Source organism: Coturnix japonica, chromosome 4 (genome assembly GCF_054131305.1).
Source record: "Coturnix japonica strain WE chromosome 4, WE-NBRP24, whole genome shotgun sequence".
Lineage (NCBI taxonomy): Eukaryota > Metazoa > Chordata > Aves > Galliformes > Phasianidae > Coturnix > Coturnix japonica.
Genome location: NC_140666.1, coordinates 57795768 through 57819300, shown reverse-complemented (window position 1 = coordinate 57819300; position 23533 = coordinate 57795768). Strand labels below are relative to the sequence as shown.

Genomic DNA, 23533 nt, shown 5'->3' with positions numbered 1-23533 from the left:
TATACCTTGGAGAAAAAAAGACCTCGCTGGAACGATCTCCCTGAGGTACAGCTGTTTGCCTGGAGAGATGGAGCTTATTTTGCAATGGTCAAATGAAAAATGACTTTTAACGTCTGTATCTATGAAAACAAACCCATGTCGGCAGTACATCTTTTAATTATTATTATTGTTGAAATGTGTATGCATGGCAGAGGACTCGCGCAGGAGTTCCTATCTGTGAAGAGCTTTGCTTTTACCACACGTGCATCGCCGGATGCGTAAGGCGGCAGATAACGCGGCTCACGGCCATCTCAACTGACGGACCAGGAAAGCCTTTCTCCCACGCCGCTCCGAGCAATCAAAGCGATGCCGCTCGCTGCCCCCAGGATATCGAGGAGGCGGCGGGGCGGCACTTCCGAGCAGCCGCGGGCAGGATCGAGTGACGGCTCGACTGACGGCAGCGGGGCAGCTGTGGGTGCCATGAAACACGCCAACATGGCGGCCAGCCCTGCACTACACGCAGCCGCCAGGCGCCTCCATCGGAACAGGGGGCGGAAGTGACGCGCAGGCGGACGCCGGGCGAAGCGGGTGACGAGCGGCGGCGGCGTGGAGATGAACAGCCGCCTGCAGGAGATCCGGGAGCGGCAGAAGCTCCGCCGGCAGCTCCTGGCTCAGCAGGTAGCGGCGGGCAGCAGCCGAGAGCTGTAATGGGGCCGGGTTGGGTCGGCACGGGCCTGGCTGGGGAAGCTTGAGCCTGCAGGGCCCGCCCTTTCCCTCTGGGGAGTGGGCGCCTGACTGCGCCGAGGGCGGCAGCTCCGTTAACGGTGTGGGGCGGGCAGGGGGCACGGAGGCCTGTCGGGTTGCTCGGCCGTGCTGTAGAGCCGCTGCCGTCCGATCGATGTTCTGTATTACTGGCTTTGCTGCTTTATTTTCTATTTTATTTTATTTTATTGTTTTCCTTTCCTAATCAGTGGTAACTTTGTCTTGAATTTGGTTCGTCTTTTCTTCAGCTAGGAGCTGAGAACGCAGACAGTATTGGTGCTGTGTTGAACAGTAAAGATGACCAGCGGGAAATTGCTGAAACAAGAGAAACCTGTAGGTATGTGTCAGCACAACGTTTCTGTCAGAAATACGAGGAGTACAAGGAAATATGAGGAGACAACTTTCCAAAAGGCCAAGTAAAACTTACATAAAAACGGTGTGGTGAAAGACAGTGCTTCAGTTATTACTCAGATCTGAATAAAACGTAGGGTTTTAAGCATTGGCTTTTAACATCAGTTCTGAAAACAAAATTCACCTTTGCTTCAGATGTTGAAAGGTAACTGTGGAACAAAACGGAGGTGTTATGGTGTGCTGTCTGCATTGTCCTTTGTGATTTGCCTAGAACAACTGCAGTTGAAAGGATCTTACAGAATGGTAGAAGTGTTTAGTTGAAAACTGAGCCAGAGTACCAAGTGCTTATTGATTCTCACCTGTAACAGTGATTTGCTTGTGTGAGTAGGTGTACTTTGGGGTAGAGTTGTGCTTTGGGGTAGGTGCTGCTTCAGGTAAAATAAGCTGTACTTCTTATAGTAGAACAAGGATCACTGTTTTAGGAGTCATTAGTTGTGCTTATCTGAGGTATCCTGAGTGAGAACAGACTTCTCATATAAGAAGTTTCAGAATCATTTCCAACTAGTAGAAGCATGAAGTCAAGGAAAGTCACTGGAGATTCTTGAAATGTTCTTTGGAGGAATAGAAACTGTTAGCTATGACAATTTTTTTGTATGTTTATAGGGCTTCTTACGATACTTCTGCACCAAATGCAAAACGCAAGTATCCAGATGAGGGAGAAGCTGATGAAGAAGAGATTGAAGAATATAAGGTAAAAAGAAATAACTTTTTTTCTTTCTTTTTTTTCTTGTGGCTTCTTGAGAGACATGTAAATTGTGTGTATGTGCACATGTAAAAATAAACAGGATGTGTGTATATTCCTTAAAATTATTCTTGAGGGCTGAAATAGTCATAAGCTACACCCCTTCATGTTTGAAGAGTAATGGCAACAGGTGAAGTTCCTAACAATTGGAGAAAGGGAAACATCACTCCTGTTTTTAAAAAGAGTAGAAAGGAGAAACATCATGAGGTGGATCCTCCTGGAAGTTATGCCAGGACAGGGAAGTGATTAGGGTAGTCGGTATGGCTGCACCAAGGGCAAATCATGCCTGGACATTTTTATGGCCATCCACTGTATAGTGACTGTTTCAGTAGACAAGAGAGCAGCTGCTGATGTCATCTACTTGGACTGTAAGGCCTGTGATTCAGTTCTCCATGACATTGTCGCAGCTGAATTAGAGGGTTTGATGGCTGGGCTGTCAGAGATTAAAACAAAAGAAAATGGTTGCATGGCTGTGTCCAGAGAATGAGTCAGGAGTTCAGTGTCCAGGTGGAACCCAGTGGTGTCCCTCAAGGGCCTGTGCTGTTAGCAGTAGTACCTAATACTTTCATAGTTGGCGCAGTTAAAGAATTGAGTGTGCCTTCAGCAAGTCCATGGGTGACACCAAATGGATTGGTACAGTTGATTTGCCGGAGAAACAGGTTGCCATCCAGTGGGACCTTGACTGGCTTGAGGAGTAGGCCCAAGGGAACCTTTGGAAGTTCATTGCTGCCAAGTGAAACGTCCTGTACCTGTATCAGGGCAATCCAAATATTGATGCAGTCTGGGTGGTGGGTTGATTGAGAGCAGCCCTGTTGAAAAAGACTTAGGGATACTTGTTGGATAAAGCATTGGTTATGAGCTAACAATGTGTGCTTGCAGCTCAGAAAGACGCACAAAAGAAGCGTGGTCAGTGGGTTGAGGGAGGTGATTCCTCCCTCTATATTGTCATGTGAGATCCTACTTGGAGTGTTGCATCCAGTTCTGTGCTGCCAGTACAAATGAAAAACACGGTCCTATTAGGACAGGACCTGAGGGGAGCACAACAAAAATGACCAAGAGGCTGCAATACCTCTCATGAGTAAGGGTTGAGAAAAATATTGTTGTTGAGCCTGGAGAAGAGAGGGCCTCTAGGGAGACCTTATTGCTTCCTTTCAGTATGTAAAGAGGCTTATGAGAAAGATGGAGAAAAACTTTTTCACCAGGGTCTGTAGTGACTGAATAAGGGCAGCAGTTTTAAACAAAAGAGTGTAGGTGAGACTGGAAAAGGCATCACAGGGAAGCTGGGGATGCTTAATCCCTGAAATTGCACAAGGGCAGGCTGGATGGGGCTTTGGGCTGCTTGGTCTGGTACATGGGTGTCTAACCTTTTGGCTTGCCTGGGCAGCTATACATATATATATATGTGTGTGTGTGTGTGTGTGTGTGTATATATATATATATATATATATAATTAAAACGTGAAGCTAGTGGGATATTTGACCTTGGTTTTGTGAAACTAATGTTTGAGTCTGGTTCATTCGATGTGGTTGCCATTTTTAGTGAGTTCTCAAGGTATTTATCAGCCGTCTTTGAAATATAACTTTTCCTGTGCAACATCCTTGAAAATAGTTGTTCACTAATGCACATGCTGCCAAAAAGCAATGACGTGAATAAGATGTGGTTGTGAAGTGAGGGCTATTTTTCTCTGATAAAATAGGTCTTATAGAAGTCTGGAAAAGAGGCATGATCTGATTTTTAAGTTGAATATCTAATTTCAGCTTGATACATTTCATTTGAAAATTTGAGGGTAATGTATTTATGTCAACTGAAAATTGATTTGAAAATACATTTAAAAAATTGATTATTTTTTCATCAATCCCAAAACCTATTCTCAAATTCCTTTATTAAATCTGAAAGCATGTTTGCTTATTTTTTCTCTGTTCTTAGGGCTGCCATTTGCCATAACTTGAGTTAACGCTACTCTGCGTCCTCCCTGTGCCCTGGTTTCAGCCCAGACAGTGCTGATCAGTGTTGTGCTGTTACTGTAGGCAGGGTGCAGAGCCGCTGTCATTATGGCACAGGGCAGGGGTTGGGCCGCAGGGTGGGCTTATCTGGGCTGCATGCTGCCCTTGGGTTGGACGTGCCTGCTCTTGTGGAAGGTAACGCTGCCTATGTTAGGGGTGTTGGACAGGATGATCTTTCAGGGTGCCCTTTCAACCCAAAACATTGTATGGTTTTATGTGTCCCTCACTGACATCTTTTTGATGTCTTCCACTGCAGTGATCTGAGAGGACCAACACAATTCTCTTCAGACATGGCTTAGGTGCATTGAACTGTAAGTTCAACAGGACACAGTGTTTGGAGGCTTAATTTAGTACTGCTCCTTGGAGAAAGAATGTTCAAGTGACCCCAGGGAATGGCTGTGTATGTTATTGCTGTTTGTCTGTGTTGGAAGAAGTGGTAAAATGTTTGTTTAGCCAGGCACATACGCAAAAAATGGAAGCAAAATTGGTGTTGGAAGAAAAGTTTGCATTTAACAAATGGTACAGGCCATTGGATGAGATACGGGGAAGTTTGGGGGGGATCTTCCAGCCTCTCTGTTAAGTGCAAAATGATGTCTTCAATGAACAAAAGACATACAGGATCCCAAGAAAGGGGTGATAGGAGGCTTGGTTTGGGGTATGCTTTAAGTATCCAGAGTACTAGGAAAAGTGCAGCTTGAAAAAACAACCAACCTAACCCCATGATCATGAAGAATGAGTGGTTATCAAGCTTTCACGCCTTTCATTTTTCCGGTAATCTCCCATAGCTTTCTCTTTTTTAATCTAATGTAAAGGTTTAGTTAACATGAATGATGCAGAAAGGAAGACTCTTTAAAGAGAAGAGTGATTATGGTAGTTATCTTTCTAATTTGCTTTGTATCTTATTGTAGTGTGTGTCTTTATGTAGAATGAGTCAAGGTCTGTTTGTTTATGAAATAATGTCTACTGTTCCCTTGCACACCTAAAAATAGAAGTTTTTTGAATGCATGGGCTTGGTTGCATTATGCTTGTCTTCACATATACAAAGATTTCTGTAGGGCTATCATAATAAAACCTGAAGTAAATGTATGAAGAGACTTTTTATTTTTTGTTAGTCTGTAAGTGGAGAAACATTTATTTTTAATGTGCTATCACAGTATCAGTCTTGTGCGGGTTGGAAGGGACCTTAGAGGTCATCGAGTCCAACCCCGGGATTCGAGCCTCTGTGTAGCAGAGCGGCACTTCTACCACTTGCGCCACAGGGGGGATTCGAACCCAGGCCCTCCGGTGTTGCAACGCGGCATTCCTACCACTGTGCCACTGGGGCACTATGTGCTGGTCTGTGTGTCCTCTAGCAAACTATGTAAGTAACAGTCTGAAAAGGGTTTTCAGAGCACATGCAGTGAAGTTGTGTCTCTCTTGTGATGTGTGTGAAGAGCCAGGCAGAGTACTCCAAGTATCGCCTCACAATTGCTGGTTAGAAGAAGGCCCACCTGCAGTGACGTGCTGGCAGTGCTATGTAGCACTAAACAACAGCTTTTTCTTTTGGCAAAATATACGTATGTGGGTAAGTCACTCTGTCAAAGCACGTGAATCCTATTATTCGCATGCAGAAGACTTACCCTGTCTGGGCTGCCGTCACGAGTGATCAGGCGCTTTCTGTATTGTTGGACTTGAAAAATGATACTATCACACATCAACTTCAGTCCAACGGATGATTAGATTTAGTGAACTTGAAACCCATACGTTAAAAATCTATAATGGAGACATCAGCTGTTTCTGTGGTCCTTGTTAAGTCCATTTTGGCAAGGACATAAGAACTTAGGAAAATCCTCTGTGTGTTTATGTAACCTTTTCAATAGTGCTTATAACATGTTTAAATTTAGTCTTGTTATATGAACTGGTTTAAAAATCTAGATCCTTATGCTATCGAGCCTTACTGGATTGAATTTAACATGCCTTAGAAAGTTACAATGAACTTGACTATCACTGTTTCAGAAAATATTACATATTTATTACATAGTCATTGTTTTTATCATTTTTATTTTTACAATTGGACTAGATGATCTTGTAGGTCCTTTCCAACCTTGTGGTTCTATGATTCTATTTTTTAAAGAAAATTAGAGAGAAATATTTTTGCTGTGAGGCGACTGACATGTCTCTAAAGCCCTGATTTGCAGTGCTGTGGGCTCTGTGCTATGCTGTCAGTGAATCCTTCTGTAGCAGTTTGATCTTTCTGTGCCCAGGCCATAGATGTGGTGAAAATGATGATACCCTCAAGCTTTACCTGCTCTAGCTGGAGTCTGAGTGTCTCGTTGTAGTTGCTGGTGAAGGCAGGTTGCTGTGAAGGTAGAATATTGTCATTTACTGCAATTTGGCATGAAGACACAGGGTGTGAACATGAATCCTTTAAATACTTGTATATGTAGTTGGATATTTCAAGGGGTCACTTCCTAGTATTCCAAATACCTTACACTGATGTGGTTTTCAGGGAAATCAGAGATGTGATATTGACTTTTTCATTATTTGTGGAAAGTCTGAGAGCAGCTGTTAATCTGTTCAGCCATTTAGGAACTTTTAATGCAAAGAAGCATTCTTGGGTGGTTTTTTTGTTGTTTGGTTGGTGTTCTGCTTGTGAAGAAGCAAAATCGCTTCTGACAGACTCTTGGCAGTACCAAAGTATTCACAGGTAGGCTAATAGTCATATATGGAAAGAAGAATGGAACTTACTCAACTATACAGCACTGCTTCTCAGGAAGCAGCCTAGGATCAGTGGCTGACCCTTATATGAGCCCAGGTACCCTGGGTCCACCTGTTCTGATCAGGTGAGGAGTACAGATGCAAACAATGTGCCTGTGCTCCCTGGGCCAGCCACACCCCTTCACCAGGTGCTCAATCACCAGTTCAAACCCTGACCTAACAGTTCCCTTACAGCTGGTTTGTTGTTCTATAAAGTAGGTGTTATATTGGTGGTTCTTTATAAACATTAGACTGATAGGAGAATAGAGAGCAACATAGTGAAAATACAGATTGGATGTTTTTCTTGGTTAGGGCAGTTTGGTTAGGTTAGGGTTGGACTCAATGATCTTTAAGGTCTTTTCCAATCTGAGCAATTCTATGGTCCTATGACTAAAACATTTCATTGTGTCTTGTCTCTCTTGATTATTTGAAAATATATTATATGTATACACACACACACAGAGTTTAATTTCTACATCAGACCTGTTGTATCTCAAGTATTGTGTCTTTGTTTCCCTATTAGTTGCTAGACTGCCTCAGATTTTTTTTTTAAACCTTTTAAAATGCCAATATTGTATTTGTCACAAGAATGTCATGAAGTGCATTGATACGGAGCTGTTACATTAGAAGGTGGATTCTTTGCTGGATAGTTCCTGCTCTTAGGAAAATCCTCTGCATCTGAGTTTTATCATATCCTCAGTTTATATCTGTGGTGGCCAGGTGGTGAGGCACTGGCACAGCTGCCTGAAGAAGCTGGGGGTGGATGCCCCATTCTTGGAGCCATTCAAGGCCAGGCTGGATGAGGCCCTGGGCAGTCTGATCTGGAGGAGGCAGACACCCAGGAGAGAGAATTGGAACTGGATGGGCTTAGGCTTTGTGTAGGCATCTGAGAGTTGTGATGCTCTTGTCTTTCCCTTCCCAAAAGTATGAATTTAATCAGTTTTGCTTGGGCCTGTATAAATGAATGTCTGGTGTCAACAGTATCCTGTGACAAAGAGTACCAGAGTTTTAACTTTTTACTAAATACAAAAATACTTCTGGTTTAGATTTGCAGAAAGATTTGTTTCAGATTCAGAAAGCAGATTTGTTAATGGAGTACAAGAATGTCTTATCTTGAATAGTTAATTTCATTTGGTATCTGCTTTTATTGTGTACTTTACCCTTTGAAAGCTGATGTTGTAGGCTTTTTCGTTTGTGGCTGCAAGATTTTTTCAAGTTTATTATGAGGGCATAAGGAGGACTGGGATGGCTCAGAAGTGGGTATTTAGCAAGTGCTCACCATCAGAAGGCTAAGAATTGGAGGAAAATGGAACGGAGAAAACAGGTGTAAATTTATGATTACACAATCAGTTTTTAGTAAAACTTGAGCTTTCTACTTATTTTCCTGAATAACTCATGCTGGTACGTGTCTCCTGTTCACCATTTTCTTTGTAAACACCGCTGCTGCTTCTAGTAGTATTTGTTCATATTTTATTTTTTCAGTCTGGCTAAAGAAGAAAAATGTAAGACTGTTGATCTAAGTTATATACGAGAATAACTGTTGGGATGTGGAAGCGAGACAAAAAATCTCACCACTTCTGAAATGCCTGCTGAAATGAAGTCGGTTTGAAGCTCCAGTTTGAAAAGAACAAGGAGTTTATTTCATAATTTCAACAACTGAAGGGATCAAAATAGGGAGAACTATTTTTTGTTCTTATACGTCATAGGGTAAATGCAGAGATAGTAACAGCCTTCTCTGTATCTTTCAGCTTTAAAATATATGATGATGGGGAAAGCTATTGTAAGAAATCTGGTTCTCTGTCTTCTACTTCAGTGTCTTAAAAAAATCTCTTTATGTTTCAGCCTCAAGACGGCTTTGCTCCTCATATGAAACACAATATTAACTGATTAAAATTTCTGTTGTAGTCAGCAGTATATGAGAGTATCTACTCAATATGGTAGATTGTGTTATTCAGTGAGTCTTCGGTTTTGTTTATACATAATGGGCTCTTTCAGGATGAACAGCAAAATAGAAAGTAACGTAGAGTGAGTCATATTTTTATTTCTGATCTCTGGGTGAATTCTACATTGGAAGTTTGGAGTACGTCAGCATGACAGGTCTGAACTCCAGAAATCTGATGGTCAATCGGTGGCACACTAACTAGGAAAAAATCTGGGATAAAATTCCTCTTTCTTGTTCATTTTGAGACTATGAAGTTGGAAGTTTTAAGTTACTTTTAAGAACAGTCCAAATGAAATACCAGCTTGTACTGACATTTCTTCAAAGTGTATATAGTAACAGATTTATATAGAGAAGATGGTTTCAGCTACTAAGGTTGAAGCAAAAGAGGTGTTCAATGGATATAAGTGTTGAAGTGTTCTACTAGTGAAGAACTTTGTTCTCAGTGATGAGAGGCAGACCCTTTTTGCAGTAGGTCATCTCCCCCTCTGCCCCATCTGAAACCTGTTTGGAACTGTCCGTGATGCACTGTTGCAGGGGACTTTCATTAAGAAGCAGATTCATAGTGAGAACGGAAACAGAAGGATCTCACACACCTATGAAATCTGTTTTACTTCCCAGGATGAGGTAGAGCTGCAGCAAGATGAAGAGAATCTACCCTATGAAGAAGAGATCTACAAAGATTCCAGTACCTTCCTTAAGGTGAGCAGTTTTGCAGTTAGAAGAATAGATAAAGGTATATTGTTGTGTCAAATTATTCATGCAATTGATTGTATTTGAAACAGAGCCTTAAAGGCTGAATGAATGAGTTTACTGAAGTTCACAGGTACGAAAGTTTCCTTGTGAAACACACAGCTGTAACAATGAGCAGTAGCAATGCTGAGTCTAATTGGAGATGAAAAGCAGAATGATAGTGTTGACTAGTTTAGCTAGTAAATGTATGCTGAAAAAAAAATCAGCTCTTTTCTTGTTTTACAGACTAACACATTGCAGCATGTGTTCAATTATCTCTCCTTATGGCTCACTGAACTCCTTCTGTTCTTTAGGGTACTCAGAGCTTAAATCCACACAATGATTACTGCCAGCATTTTGTAGATACAGGACATAGACCCCAGAACTTCATCAGAGATGTTGGTATGTGATAGTTATTGACTGATGCTATGATATCTCATTCTCTGTCACTTCTTTCTCTTCTCAATTTTATTTCTTACAGTTTCCAGATAATGTAGGTATATCATAGTTTTGTCTCTCTATGCACAAATTTGTACAAATGACTTTGTTATCATAACCTAGGAAATAAGCATTACCAAGGGCTATCTTGGATTTTCTTTGGAAGTATTTAACCAGGAAAAGTTTTTCAAAAGGAAGCTCTTGTTATTTCATAAAGCAGACAAGTTTAATGAGCAGACTTTTAAACTTTTGGAAATTGAAATATCTCCTGTAGTTCAGCCATTCCTGAGCTGTGCTACCTCCAAGAATTCATGTAGCATGTAGAGTACAGATTGTACTGAATTATTTAATGCATTAAGCAATGTGGGCAATATTTACTTACTAAGGTATGTAATTTCTGACAGCTCATTAGAAGGCCCAATGTACTACTGAGCCTAGAGGATGTCATTTATTAAGTTTACATCCATCTGGCCCTTGATGAACTTTGAACAAAATAGGACACCCCTCTGTCTGCAGTTGTCTGAAACATCCAGCCCATATTTTACCATACTTGTGATTTTTGGGGCAAGAATGGCGTGTTGATAGGTGCCAGCCCAAAGAGGTTTTCTTTGCTTGTTGAGACAGTGTTAGTTTCTCTGTACATCGTGAATGCTTCATAAAATACATCTGCTGCATCTGCACGTATAATATTAAACTGGCTCTTTTGACTCAGTTATGTCTTTATTTAAAAAGAATCCAGGCAACTGTTACATGCTTGAAATAGTTACGTGCTGTTTTTGGAAGTAAGTGGGTAGAGAATAATATACATCAGCCTATGTTATTTACTTTGACTTTTTATCTGTTGCTTAGCTGATGGTGACCAGCTTCCATTTCCACTGGTCAGGAGCATTTGATTTCCATGGGCTGGAAGCTGTACAGCATTGGATATTGGATGTGTTTCTTAAGATGTTTGATATTTGAGAAAAATGATGGAAATAGTTTGTTTTCTTATGTACAAGTAACAAGGTGACAATGTTACATACTTGGAACTTTTCATTTACCAGTGTGATGTGAGATATGGGAGTTCAGAGGTTTGAAGTAAACGAGGAGGAAACTTATTGTTTTTCTCTATCCATTCGAAGTAGTAAATAGGAATGATCATAGAGATTTATTAGGAATGATCATAGAGATTTATTAGAAAGTTGAACTGATGTGTCTTGGGGACTGGGATATTTACATTTTCATCTTATGCTGAGGCTGTTGTTCACAATAATAAGTATAGGAATCCAATAAATAAATACACATAGGATCAAGTCGCTATGACTTAGAGGAATTACCAAATCTTTGTGTGTAAGAGTTGCCTGAGGGAACCAGGTACAATCCAGCTGCCACTGTAGAAATAGTCTTCAAAGATCAAGGCTGGTAGGAAATCATAGAATCGTGAGTGTTAATTGTATCTTAACATAAACTTTTGGATGGAAAGAATGAGAAAATAACTTTCATCATTCTTCCTTTAGTGGCTTAAATGAGAGATTGCTTTCTTCTGATAGAAGGTGTTTTGAACTCATGATCGCTCCAGAGAAGGTTAGAACATTGACACTGAATTCAATATCATCCGGCAACATTAATCTTAATTAACTGGGCAAAGGCAGGAGGCTTTTGTAAAGTACTGCACAGAAAACTGCTTGAAGGGTTTGGTTTGTTCTAATAGAAATAAAAGGAGGCTAAGTATTAACGTGTTAACTTCATGTTTTCTTCTTCTTAGGCTTAGCAGATAGGTTTGAAGAATATCCAAAACTTAGAGAGCTCATCAGATTGAAGGATGAGCTGATATCTAAATCTAACACTCCTCCCATGTAAGTGTTCGTGTGGAATACACCCTTTCTTCTCCAGACTGGTTTGAAGTTAGCTGTCTGCTTTGCAAATCTCTATCTTTAGTACCTGTTCATAATTTACATTTTCTACTTCTGTTTGTATATACAAATTAATCAGTGGAAACTTCAGAAGACTAAAATCAGCTTGTTTTCATTATTCTAATCTAGATGTTTAATGTAGTATGTAGAAGAGACTTTCTAGTATGTAATTGTAGTATCTGAAGCTTTGTGTTTGTTTTTTTTTTAAGACTGAGCTGCCAGCTAGTTGGGCAGCATTCGTTTATTGGGAATGAAGAGATATTTACCATGTGATCATAAATCTCTTTGTCATGTAGTTTGCAGTAACAATACAACCTTTAAAAGTAATTGTCCTCAATATAACCTTAGTTGTTCTTTTAAGCATTTTTGTCTGGTATTCAGCTATCATCTTAGTATCCTTCAGTCAGGCATTACCATATAGTTTCAGATGAAAAAAGTTTAGGTTGACAGGAGGTAATTCAGAACTAATAGGACAAATTACCTCTCAGTTTTTGCTGAATGTTAGACTCGGTGTAAACATGCAGCATATAACTCCCAGGAGTCTGAACTTGATGCTTTTAATATACTAATCAGCACCCAGAAATGCAGTATCAGTAAGTCCCGTGAAAAACCTCAAAGAAATCATCTGAATGGCTGATACACAAACTACAGAACAGAATTTGCTGTTTTTATGTTTATGGGTGTTGTTTTGTTTTGGGGTGGTTTTTTTTTTCTTTCTTTTTTTTTCTTTTTTGCATTCTTAACCTTAAAATGCAAAAGGGAATAATGAATGATCAAGTAGCTCCAAATAAAGTCATGAAATAACAGTGTCATCTGGATATCTTTTTGGAAGGAAGAGGGCTGGTAGGCTGCTAATCACATTTTGTAAGTCTAAAGGTACCGGGGAAAAGAGCGATATGACAGTGACTGGTGGGTACGTGTGGATGCCAGGCAACAGTGGGATTGATTAGAAAACATGAGGTTAGGGAGCTGTGCTTTTGCTATGGGTAGAGGAATACATTTCTGTTAAGTGAAAAGTAATCACATTTCCAGTATTCAGAATCTTGTGAACATAACACAAAGTACATGACCATTCTAAAAATACGCCGTATTTGTGACGTGAAGTAACGTGGAAGTCTGTTGCACTGTCACTGAGTGCTGGCTTCTTAGATGTTAATGTTTTCTCCTATGTAGTCCATGGTTGTACAGAATGTTCAGTGATTCTGTACCAGATATTGCTGTGCAATCTGTCTGGGCTTTCTTGCTTGCTAAAGGAGAGTCCTTAATTATTTATTGAGAAAGGGGGCTATTTTAAAAAAAGCTTAATGCAGCAGCATCCAGTGTAGGTTAAGCAAGAATGTGTTTCATATCTTCCTTGGCTTTAGTGCATTTAAGCTTTATGTACTAAATAAGAGACCCCTTCCTTCCCCCTTACCTTGCTACACAGAAATGCTGTGTATTAATTTTCTGAGCGTTGTTATAACTTCTTTGAGCAGTTTGTCAACATTTGTTTAAATAGGTACTTGCAAGCAGACTTGGAAGCTTTTGATATTAGGGAGCTGAAATCCAAATTTGATGTAATTCTCCTGGAGCCACCACTGGAAGAATACTATAGGGAGACTGGCATTACTGCAAATGAGAAGTGCTGGACCTGGGATGATGTAAGTATTGCAATAAAAAAGATTCTGTACGTGTACCTGAGGAATTTGTAGCAGAAAGTGTTAGAGGTGTTTAAATTAAAATTCAAAACAAAATGGCAAGGTTCTTATGAAAACTTAATGTTTTTATCATATGCGTGCCTATGGTATTTGTGTTAACAAACTTCTTTTTCCCCTCAAGGAATTTTATGAACTAGAAGTACCATGTTGTTCTGAGCCTGATTGAAACCTTAATTGTAAAAACAAATTTTCTCTCCACCTCCAAATTCTGAGTTTTCTTTTTCTTCTTGATTTCTGCTGATGAAAATTACAGTATCTAGTGTAAATATTCTCCTATTTCTTGAAGTTCTTGAAGAGACTTCTAAAGTATGCTTTTTTATGCATTAGTTTTTAGTGAAAATAATAGGTGAGTGTATGTCACTGAAATATACCACTGTTCTCCAAAGTACTGATCAGGTATGAAACTTTAACAATCCAATTGTGATTTTGAGAGGCCTGGTAAGAATATCAGTCTTACCTTTGAAGTTTGATTCGTGCATTTATATATTCCTTTACAACTTATTCACCTAAAAAACTTTTTGAAGCCGTGTTAATTTCCACCCCTCCGCCCCCCTCTTTGGGAGTAAGGAGAAATTCTGATGTGTTAGATGTGATCTCTTTGTTTTATTGTGCTCCAGGGAACTGAATTGCAGAATAGGTTTAAAATTCTTCCTATAGTAATGCATATAGATGTAAAGAAGAAAATTAAAGACTTGCTGATAAGTAACTGTTCCATATGGAAAAGGAAGCAATAAAGTCAGCTCTAGAAAAGCAAGGTGAGGCCTAGAGGCATTGAAGTGCTAGATGTCATCAAGCACAAAAGTTGGATGACACAAAGCATGTTGACAAGCTTGAGTATTCCTTCACTTGGATATTGAGTGCAGAGTCTTACTGTACAAATTCTGAATACCAATAACCTGGTTCTAGACTAATTTGATGGTAATACAAGCAAAGCAGTGAATTGAAGAAGTTGCAGCTAAAATTTTCTTGTGTTCTGTGCAGTTTGGAGGAGAAGGTGTTGGGGGGATAATTTCTGTTTAAGACTAGATTTAGTGTGTTCTGTAGGCTGAAACTTCACAAGTGAGTCAGTCAAACTAAAGGACGCAAGTTCACCTTTAAGGAATGAATTTGAAAATCAGGGTGTTAATGCCTGTGATAATAGGTAAGGTAACTTGAATGTCAAGGAATAGGTGGTTTCTCTGTTAGCTGCCCTGTTATTTCATGAAAAACTAGTGCCTGAAGGAAAAGATGTTCTGTCTAACAAAAAAAAACACATGGAAGTGTTGGGATAAGGAGTTATCCTCTTAGTCAGGAATTATATCCCCTTAAAATGCATTATACATCTTATATATCTTCCCAGAGGCACTGAATGAAGCTTGATTTGACATGTTAGCAAGTTACAGATGAATCTCTTTAATTTGTAATGAGTCATGTACGCTTTTCATCTGAAGTTACTTCATTCTGAATACATCTTATTTGTCATTGCTGAGCCACTGACCTGGTAGTTTGTTTTCTTTCCTGAAAGTGAAAATGGATAGCGTATCTCTTCTACATGGTAACAGGAATTAGGCTGTGGGTGTCTATTTGTTGTTTGTTTCTTTAAATGTGTTTTCACAAGGTTCCCAGGAATTCGACTTCGGGGCTGAAAAGAATTAGACGGTGTTGCTCTGTTATTAAATCTTTTTGCTACCAAAGGAATGAAGCAGTGGGTTAGGGGAAACAAACAAACATGTAGAATGTGTTATTCTTTTAAATCTAACCATTTCTATATAGAAATAGATAGAACTTATGCTGAAAAGATTATTAGTCTGCCCATCAATTACAGTAGAAGTGTGAGCTTGTGTAGATTATCTTAGCAGTACCTAACATGCTTTCTGAAAAGCAATTTTAAGAAGATAGCCAAAATATAATACATCTTTAATAAAAGTCCTCCTTGATGTTTTTTTGTGTTAACGTTCAATACTTGTTAACTATTTTTCCTCACAACTGTGATTAAATCACAAAAAGTAAGAAATATTTAATTAAGAAATGCTTATTTTTATTTTTATTTTTTTTTTAGATCATGAAACTAGAAATTGAAGAAATTGCTGCCCCAAGGTCATTTGTTTTCCTATGGTGTGGTTCAGGAGAGGGTCTGGATCTTGGCCGAGTGGTAAGACAGTGTTTTAATTCAATTTATCAGGGACATATTTAAGAGTTTATTTTTGTCGTTGACTTTCTCTTTATAGAGTTCTCAGCTGTAAATGCTTAGAGATGCTTTGTTGCTGTAGTAGAGTATAATTTTAAGTGGAGTAAATAAATTTAAGTAGGTGTGGTGTTAACAATTTAGATACCAATATTTTCCAGATGAGCTGCTGTGACTATGTGAGGAAGCATTATTCTTTCATGACTTCAAAGCTGTACTACTGTTTTGTTCTTGATGCATACAAGTTACCATAGGAGCAGGTTGTCACATTTAATGCATTTAAATCATTGTTTGTTAATAACAAATCATAATAGTTTTCTGCCAGAAGTACTAGTAGAAAGGTGCTACTGTTTGATAAAGTAAGATAGCATGGTTTATTTTCAGACATCACTTGGAGTTTAAGTAGATTTAGGAAGTCTTAGCTCTATGAAGGTCTAGAACCCTGGAATATCTTGAAGTTTTAGAGTAATCTTTGTGCTCGTGTTGGAGCTGGTGGAATATGAGTTTCCAATAGGCTTGTATGCTGAAACATTATTTTCTTAGTTTGAGCAGTGCTTTCTATTAAAACAGCCATATGGTATTTGTTAAAGGACAGCAAAGCAAAGTTACTAATCTGTCTGCTTTATTGCCTCATTTTGTCATTTTGAGGTTGGTTAAATTAGCTTTTTTGGATAGGTTGATTTTGGTCACACACATTTGTAGCAAGACGGTTGTTGACTGTGGCAACAGCCAAATGAGCTTGAGTCCTTAATGTTCAGTTTTCTTCTTTTCCATGATTTTGCTGGCAGGAGTTAAGGGTTAAAAAGGCATCTAAGTTTTGGGATTTTTTCCTTTTTAAGTATAAGAAAAATCTCAAAGTGATGGCAGAGGCTTTTTATCTTCTATATAGAACTTTACTTTGTGAGTCACTACCTGAGTGCAGGATCCAGTAAAGGCAGGGCCGAGCTGTTCTTAGAATTGTTGTGATTGATTTTTTATGTGTCACAAGGTTAAAACAAAACAAAACCCTGATATATAGACAAGTCAGTGTGCATGTAAAACTTATGTTTTGACAACTTGACAAAATACAATGCAGTCATGCTAGGAAACTATTTCATCTGTAACAAATTTGTCTTCCAGGTACATCTTATGAAAATCAAGTACCTGTATTCATTGTCAATTTAGGGTACTTTAGTTTTTGATGTTGTATAAACTGTTATATGTCTGTTACATTTAGTGTCTACGCAAATGGGGTTACAGAAGGTGTGAAGATATTTGTTGGATTAAAACAAATAAGAACAACCCTGGAAAGACCAAGACTCTGGACCCTAAGGCTGTTTTTCAAAGAACCAAGGTAAAGGTTTGGCTCAATTTCTCCTCTGTTCCTGTCCTGGCTCTTGATGCTACCCTAAGATCTCCTGCCTTCACAGCAGCTGGTGACCCAGTTTCAGGAAAGCAGACACCAGGACATCGGTTCCTTTTCGCAAAGTGCTTTATATAGAAATCAGCATGTTTTTTTAGGATGCATGGTGAATTTCTGTCCCCTTCTTGCCTATACCCAGTGTGAAGTGGAAAAGTATCATCTGCATTTAATACTGCTTGGTAAAATTCCATTATAATATTCTAAAAGTCATATGCTTAAACCTTGTTAAGTATTGAAGACTGCTGAAGATGGGTCATAGATGGAGCACTTTCCATTTTCACTTGAGAATTGTTTTGTCTTCTGAGTGGTTCCAGACATGGGTGAATAACAAATAAGCATCTAGACTATTAGTAATACCTCTTTTGTAATACAGACTTCTTTCCAAATTAGACTGGTGAGGTTGTTGCTAGAGAAATGTCGTTTGATAGAAACTAAACTTGGCAGTAGAATGTGACTGAATTTAGAGTCAAAATAAATACTTAATACTGTGAACTATAAATTGATGTAGTTGTGAAAAATTACTCTGGAAGATCAAATGATGGTTCTGAGCACACATGTATGTGCCCTGAGCTTCAATCAAATTAGTTAGCATCTCCTGGCTTCTGACAGTGACTATCCTACAGTAGTGACAGAGTTAGCCAGCTTGGTTTAAACTAAGCAGTTTCATAGGTATGTGCTGGAAGAGATGCAGAGAAAAAAAAGTACACTGATTTAAGAGACTGGAATGTATCTTATTCAAGACCTCAGAAAAAAGCTAATAAGATTAGTAAGTAATTGCTTTGTGTATGTCTGGACTCAACTCTGGCAGCTTTATTGAAGATAGAGAGTTGACTGATAAAGTGTCATTAACCTCGGGGCTCATTCTATGGTCATTAATCATTCATTAGTGCTAAACAGCCTCAACTCACAGATTTGCAAGTTTTAGGAGTATAAACTCCCCTTTAAGATATCTTGTTTTTCTTTGACTTGCATCTACGTTAATCTAAAGCTTGTTTGGAAGTATGATGTATTTGCTATTAATATTTCTAAGTGTAAGTACTGCACGTTTATTGTGTACAGTGTTGCAAATACATGCAGCTCGCCCATGAGGGAGAGGCTAAAACTGATAGAGGAGGATTTGGAGTCACTCCATTTGTTAATGGGGGAGAATTGGTTCTGTTGTCAGGGTTATTCTGTTTATTGAACAAAGGTTGGGCTGAGGTCACTATGCAATAAACATGAAAATTGGACGAGCTTGTTTTGACTAAACAAATAGCTCTGTTGTGCAGGATGGATTTCCAACAGATACAATATCAATTCCTATACTTCTGGGTTTAGATTAGGGATCTCTCTAGATGGAGGTTTTATGCTGTGCCACCTTTTATGGAATCTAAGGTACTAATGAGTAACGTGTAATCAAAATAAGACTTTGGATAATTTTAAAGACTATATGTATGAGGCTCTGCCCAAAAACCATGTAACATCCACACAGATGGTCAGCTGCATGTATTTGATGGATCACCTGTTCTTCCTTTCGTATTTATTTACTAACTTTTAAAACCCTTGCCAAAAGTCTGGAAATTATCACACATCATTGTCTGCAACTTTTTTATGGTCATATGGTGACACTTAGTAAATGAGTTTTATAAGATTGGGGAAAAATAGTTCATTTGAGCTTAGTATTCCTATAAACAGGCCCTTTAACATCTTTGTGGCTCTCCGCTGGACTCTTTCCAGGGGATCCTTGTCTTCTGTGTACCGGGGAGCCCAGAACTGGCCACAGTATTCCAGGTGAGGCCTGACCAGGGCAGAGTTGCAGGGGAGGAACACCTCATTTAATCATGAGCATGAAAGCAACTTTTTAAACTTACAGTCTGAATAAATTAGGTCTGATTTTCACTGCTTTTTATGGCTGGGAACTTTGAAAATTATTTGTGTGAATCAAGTTACGATTGGAACGCTGATGAAATAAACAGTTCCCTCACTCTTGCCTTTATCATATATACTTTCTTGTGATGTCTTCTCAGCATTTCTGGCTTAAATCTCCAATTGTGCTGTTATTGAAGAAGTCCAAATATTTTGCTTCAACTTCTGTTCAAGTTCTAGAACTTTGTAGCGTAGATCACCAAGCCAGGTAACTTGAACTACACTCTGCTTTGTTTTCAAAAGGCTCTACTGGTAGTTTCAGCTTGATCAGTTTTTCTAGTTCATGCTCCAGGATTTACTCTGTCCAGAATTGCATTTCCTCAAACAGGTGTATGTGCAGCATGTGACAAGTGCTCTTCTTTCTTGTGTACGTAGGAGCACTGCCTTATGGGCATTAAAGGAACCGTGCGTCGCAGTACAGATGGTGACTTCATCCATGCTAATGTTGACATTGACCTCATTATCACAGAAGAGCCTGAAATCGGCAATATTGAAAAACCTGTGGAGATTTTCCACATCATCGAGCATTTCTGCCTTGGACGACGGCGTCTTCATCTTTTTGGAAGGGACAGTACAATTCGACCAGGTACCTGTGATGTTTGTCAAATAGTTACATTTTAGTTTCCTTTAATAATCCGCTTCATTATGTGGGACCACTTGATTAGGTCTGATAGAACGTGAGAAAATTATATTTAGACATAGTGCGTGTTTTTTTCTGTGAGGTTTTGTGGTAGCTGCAACTTCACACAGCGCTATAAAATAGATTTCACTAAGCTTTTTGAACAAGGAGTCACGTGGGCCAGAGCATTTGTCTTGGTTACTTCTCTGTAGTGAGTATGTACTAGGGAGCAAGAGAATTCGCCTTCCCTGGCTGGAGAAACTTTCCAGGCTTCCCTGCCCTTCCATTCCCAGACAATTAACCAGCCTAGAGTTCAGCAGCAGCAAAGAATGTGGCATCAGTTGACAATTCTCTCAGTGCTGTGATAGTACTTTAGTAGATTCAAGTGTTTAGATATAGTGTTTAGATAGACATCAGAAGTACTGACTTCTGATCTAGTTAATGTTCCATCCCTCATAAGGAGATAGCAGAAAATTTTAATACACCTATAGATCTCGTGTGCATGCTTTCATACAGAGCCATACCAAGCAATATATATGTATATATATATATATATATCAGCTAACATTGCATTTTGAGGACATTATATGAGGTTAAGCTTTACAGGAGCGTCATTTCTTTTTCTACACTGATTTTAAATTCCCTTGAGCGTGGTGCCAGTCCTACTGTCAGTATCTGAAGATGCAGTCTTACACCACGTGCTTCATCAAGCGTGATAGAAAACACATACAAATGTACTGTTTGGATTGAAGGTCGCTGTGTTTTATTTCTCTTACTAGTCAGGTTTTTCAGTTTATTGTGTACATGATGAAGGAATTTTGCTGCAGGAGGAAAGACTATGGTAATAAAATTTTGACAAATTATTTTGCTTTTGTATCAGTTACCAGTGCTGTTTCTGCCTTAAAATCTGATGTGGAATACAGTACAACAGCCCTGTTCTTTTCAGTTATCTACAAGTGCTTGAAGTGAGTGACTTTGTACCTGATGTTATAGATGGTGCGGTTGTGCTTTACATAAATAGGTTCTGTACTGGTCTCTCAGCATTTGTGGTACAACGTGCCCCTTCAGAAACAAAGGGGAAGGAGGCACAGAGAGGTGAAAGTGCTGTGGTTGCCCTTGGTTTAGGTTCTTCTTGCAGTTTTGTATAGCAGTGTTTCCCACTAATTAGAGATTAATATTTTGGGTGGCAGAGGAGAAATGGTTCAGGTGGTAAAGCTGAAGGGTTCACTGACTGCTATGTTTTGTATATAAGCAGATTGACTTAACACTAAGCTCTATTTGCATATCATGGGATTCAGTGGCAGCATTGTTATTTTGCCTTCAGATGCATGTTTACAACATGCCGTGGTGCTGGCTGTGCTGTTTTGATTGGTTTTTGGAGACAAGCACCTTTTGAAAAAGGCAGAAAAAGGCGAGAAGTAGGTTGTCTTTAAACTAAATGAATTTGTTGATCTGGTTTACAGTGCAGTCCCAGAGGAGCTGGAAGATGCAGCATAGGAACAAGTGGGAAGGGGTGTGGCTTTCCTAGAAATGATCTTTTTCCTTCTGTACAATGTGTAGATAAGTCTGTTCCCATCACTTTAATGTTCACTTAACAGGAAAAAGGAAATTATAGCCTTGAAGCATGACATTTGTTATTGTTGTCTGTGGTTTTGTTCCTTAGGATGGCTGACCGTAGGACCCACCCTCACAAACAGCAATTTCAATGCAGAAACGTACTCTTCATATTTTACTGCTCCAAATTCCCACCTGACCGGCTGCACCGAAGAGATTGAGAGACTTCGGCCCAAGTCACCTCCGCCCAAGTCGAAGTCTGACCGGGGAGGTGGTGCTCCCAGGGGAGGAGGAAGAGGTGGCACTTCAGCAGGCCGAGGAGAACGGGGCAGAGAGAGGAACAGAACTAACTTCCGTGGTGAGAGGGGTGGCTTCAGAGGAGGACGAGGAGGTACCCACAGAGGAGGCTTCCCCACACGCTGATGACTCATAGGGAATTGCTTCTTCCCCAATCCCTTACCCCATATCTGAATCTTCTTAATATTTTGTTTTTGCTGAAATGAATTACTCTTGAGGCACAAGCTTCATGACTTTTAAAACTGTTTTTGGTGCAAGCAGTTCCAAATAGTCTGCCTTCCAATGATGGGCCGGGCACATCGCCTCACTTGACAGCAGCACTTGAGGGTGCTAAACCGGACCTCTTGATGGCTTCTGTTTGTCAAAGCAGAGCCATCTCTTCAAATCACTGGTGGGACTGAAATGAAGATACTTGCTGTTCCTGTATTGCAAGTCCTTGCAAGTTATGGGTTTTTTTAACGGTAATTTTCTCCAAAATGTGGATTCTGCTTCATTCTTTATAGATCCAGGTTTGGACTGACTTGAATTAATACGGTGGAATAGGCATGAAATGCAGTTCTGAATTGTGTGGTGGTGGCAGACTTATTCTGTTACTCATGGAAGAAAAACTGCTGTGTCTATGTAGACACCTATTTTAACTTCTATTTTAAACTGAGAAGCAAATTGAATAAATAGAGTTCTATTTTTTCTTATTTGGCTTCAGTTTCCCGAATTATTCTTGGGAAAAGGGAACAAGATTTATCTTTGTTTTGTGAAGTGTATGCGCTCACTTTTCATGCCTCTGATGGAGAAAGTGGTAATTCCATGCGGTCACGTGTTGTGTTTCATGAAAAGCAACAAGTTGTGTGTTTTATCCTGTCTGGAACTTCTGTGTAGGTCTGGATTGCTCCTTAAGTAATGATTTTCACCCTACCTCTGTTAATAGTCATCGTCTTCAGTTGGAGAACCCGGTTTCATTGCAGAGCAATTGCACTGTATATAATAGAAAGACCTCATAAGAGGCCAAACTGGAAGTGTGAGGTGATGCTCTGAGTGACGTCTTCCTGAAAATGATCACCCGAATGCTGAAGTCTCAGTCAACCACACCAAGTCTTTTGTTTTGCCTGCTGACCAATGTGCGTTGGAAATAGACTGTTGGCGATCAGGTCCAGAGTGCAGTATAAAAAGAAGGCGGTTCCCTTTGGTATGTACAGTACTTGTTTTTACCAGCTCCGAACTTTGAGAACAACACTTGGCAGACAGAACAAACCTGGCTGTTAAGTCTTGTAATTCTTAGATATGGATTTTGGAAAATTGGATTTTGTCTCAAAATGTTTGTCTGGTGAGGTTTAACTTTAAGGCAACTGTTCTGTACAGTAGTGAATTATTAAACTTGTTTATCAAAGCTGATGTTGAAATATTCTTATTAATATTTTGTGAGTTTGCTTCTTAAGGTTTTGGAACAAGTGAGTTTTATTGTGGTTTCCTGTCTACTGTTAGAAAAGAGGAGGCACTGAGTGTTCATGAAATGTTAGTGTGAAGGTTTTTGTAGGGTCTGTCAACTTCACAGTGTATTTATTAAGGGGCTGTTACAGGATAAATGGAATTCATGTATTGTTTATGTTTTGTTTCTTGCTTTTAGACCTGGAAAGCTGAAGAGTGGCAGGAACTGGGAGGAGGGGCTGTATTTTAAGGGCACTCTGCTGAATGCTCCTTAGAGCAACACTTGATAGATGTTATGCTGCAGTAAGAGAACATTTTCTTCTTAATTTTGCCCTAACGATGCCCTTACTGAAAATATAAATACTGAAGACAAGCTTAAGTAGGTGGCCTGTGTTAGATTTTATCTGTCTGGCTGGACCAGCTTCACAAAGGAATTGCAATGTACATTTTAACAAGCAACTTTCCTTACTTTTCTAACTGAGGTGACTGACAATGAAGTAAGTTTTTCTACATTGCATCCTTGAAGAAAAGCCGCTCACTGGAGGTGTTCTGAAGGTGTTCAGCAGTGATGGGCTGTCTCCAAAGGTAACAAGGTAGCACATGGATGTAGCATACTTGGGATTGTGGAGATGATAGTTAGAAAACACAGTAGAAGTGCTGTTTTTTCCCCACACTTAAAACAGTGAAAACACATGGTTGCTTTTTTTTTTAATTGCTGTTAATTTGGGCCGTATCTGGAGCTGTGACTGGAGATGAAAAGCTCGGAATTCCAGTTTTTGGTTATTTTCTCAGTTCTGTCGCTTTAACAGAAGTAGGATAACACTCACTGTCAGTGAACT

The 23533-nt window shown here is 39.4% G+C and overlaps 1 protein-coding gene across 4 annotated transcripts; it reads left to right on the top strand.

Annotated features, from left to right (window-relative positions):
- The first annotated feature begins 569 nt into the window (after positions 1-569).
- Positions 570-22656, top strand: METTL14 (methyltransferase 14, N6-adenosine-methyltransferase non-catalytic subunit). 4 transcript variants are annotated; one of them, XM_015861863.3, is made up of 11 exons: positions 570-657; positions 990-1078; positions 1756-1843; positions 9194-9274; positions 9619-9706; positions 11487-11577; positions 13133-13274; positions 15370-15462; positions 16712-16828; positions 19178-19388; positions 21085-22656. In XM_015861863.3, the coding sequence occupies exons 1-11, from the start codon at positions 592-594 to the stop codon at positions 21396-21398; spliced, it is 1380 nt and encodes a 459-aa protein (XP_015717349.1). In that variant the 5' UTR covers positions 570-591; the 3' UTR covers positions 21399-22656. The 4 variants fall into 4 exon arrangements, with proteins under 4 accessions (XP_015717349.1, XP_085403076.1, XP_085403075.1 ...); XM_085546950.1 differs by lacking the exons at positions 19178-19388; positions 21085-22656 and adding an exon at positions 18572-18686; XM_085546949.1 differs by lacking the exons at positions 9619-9706; positions 11487-11577.
- Positions 22657-23533: the final 877 nt, after the last annotated feature.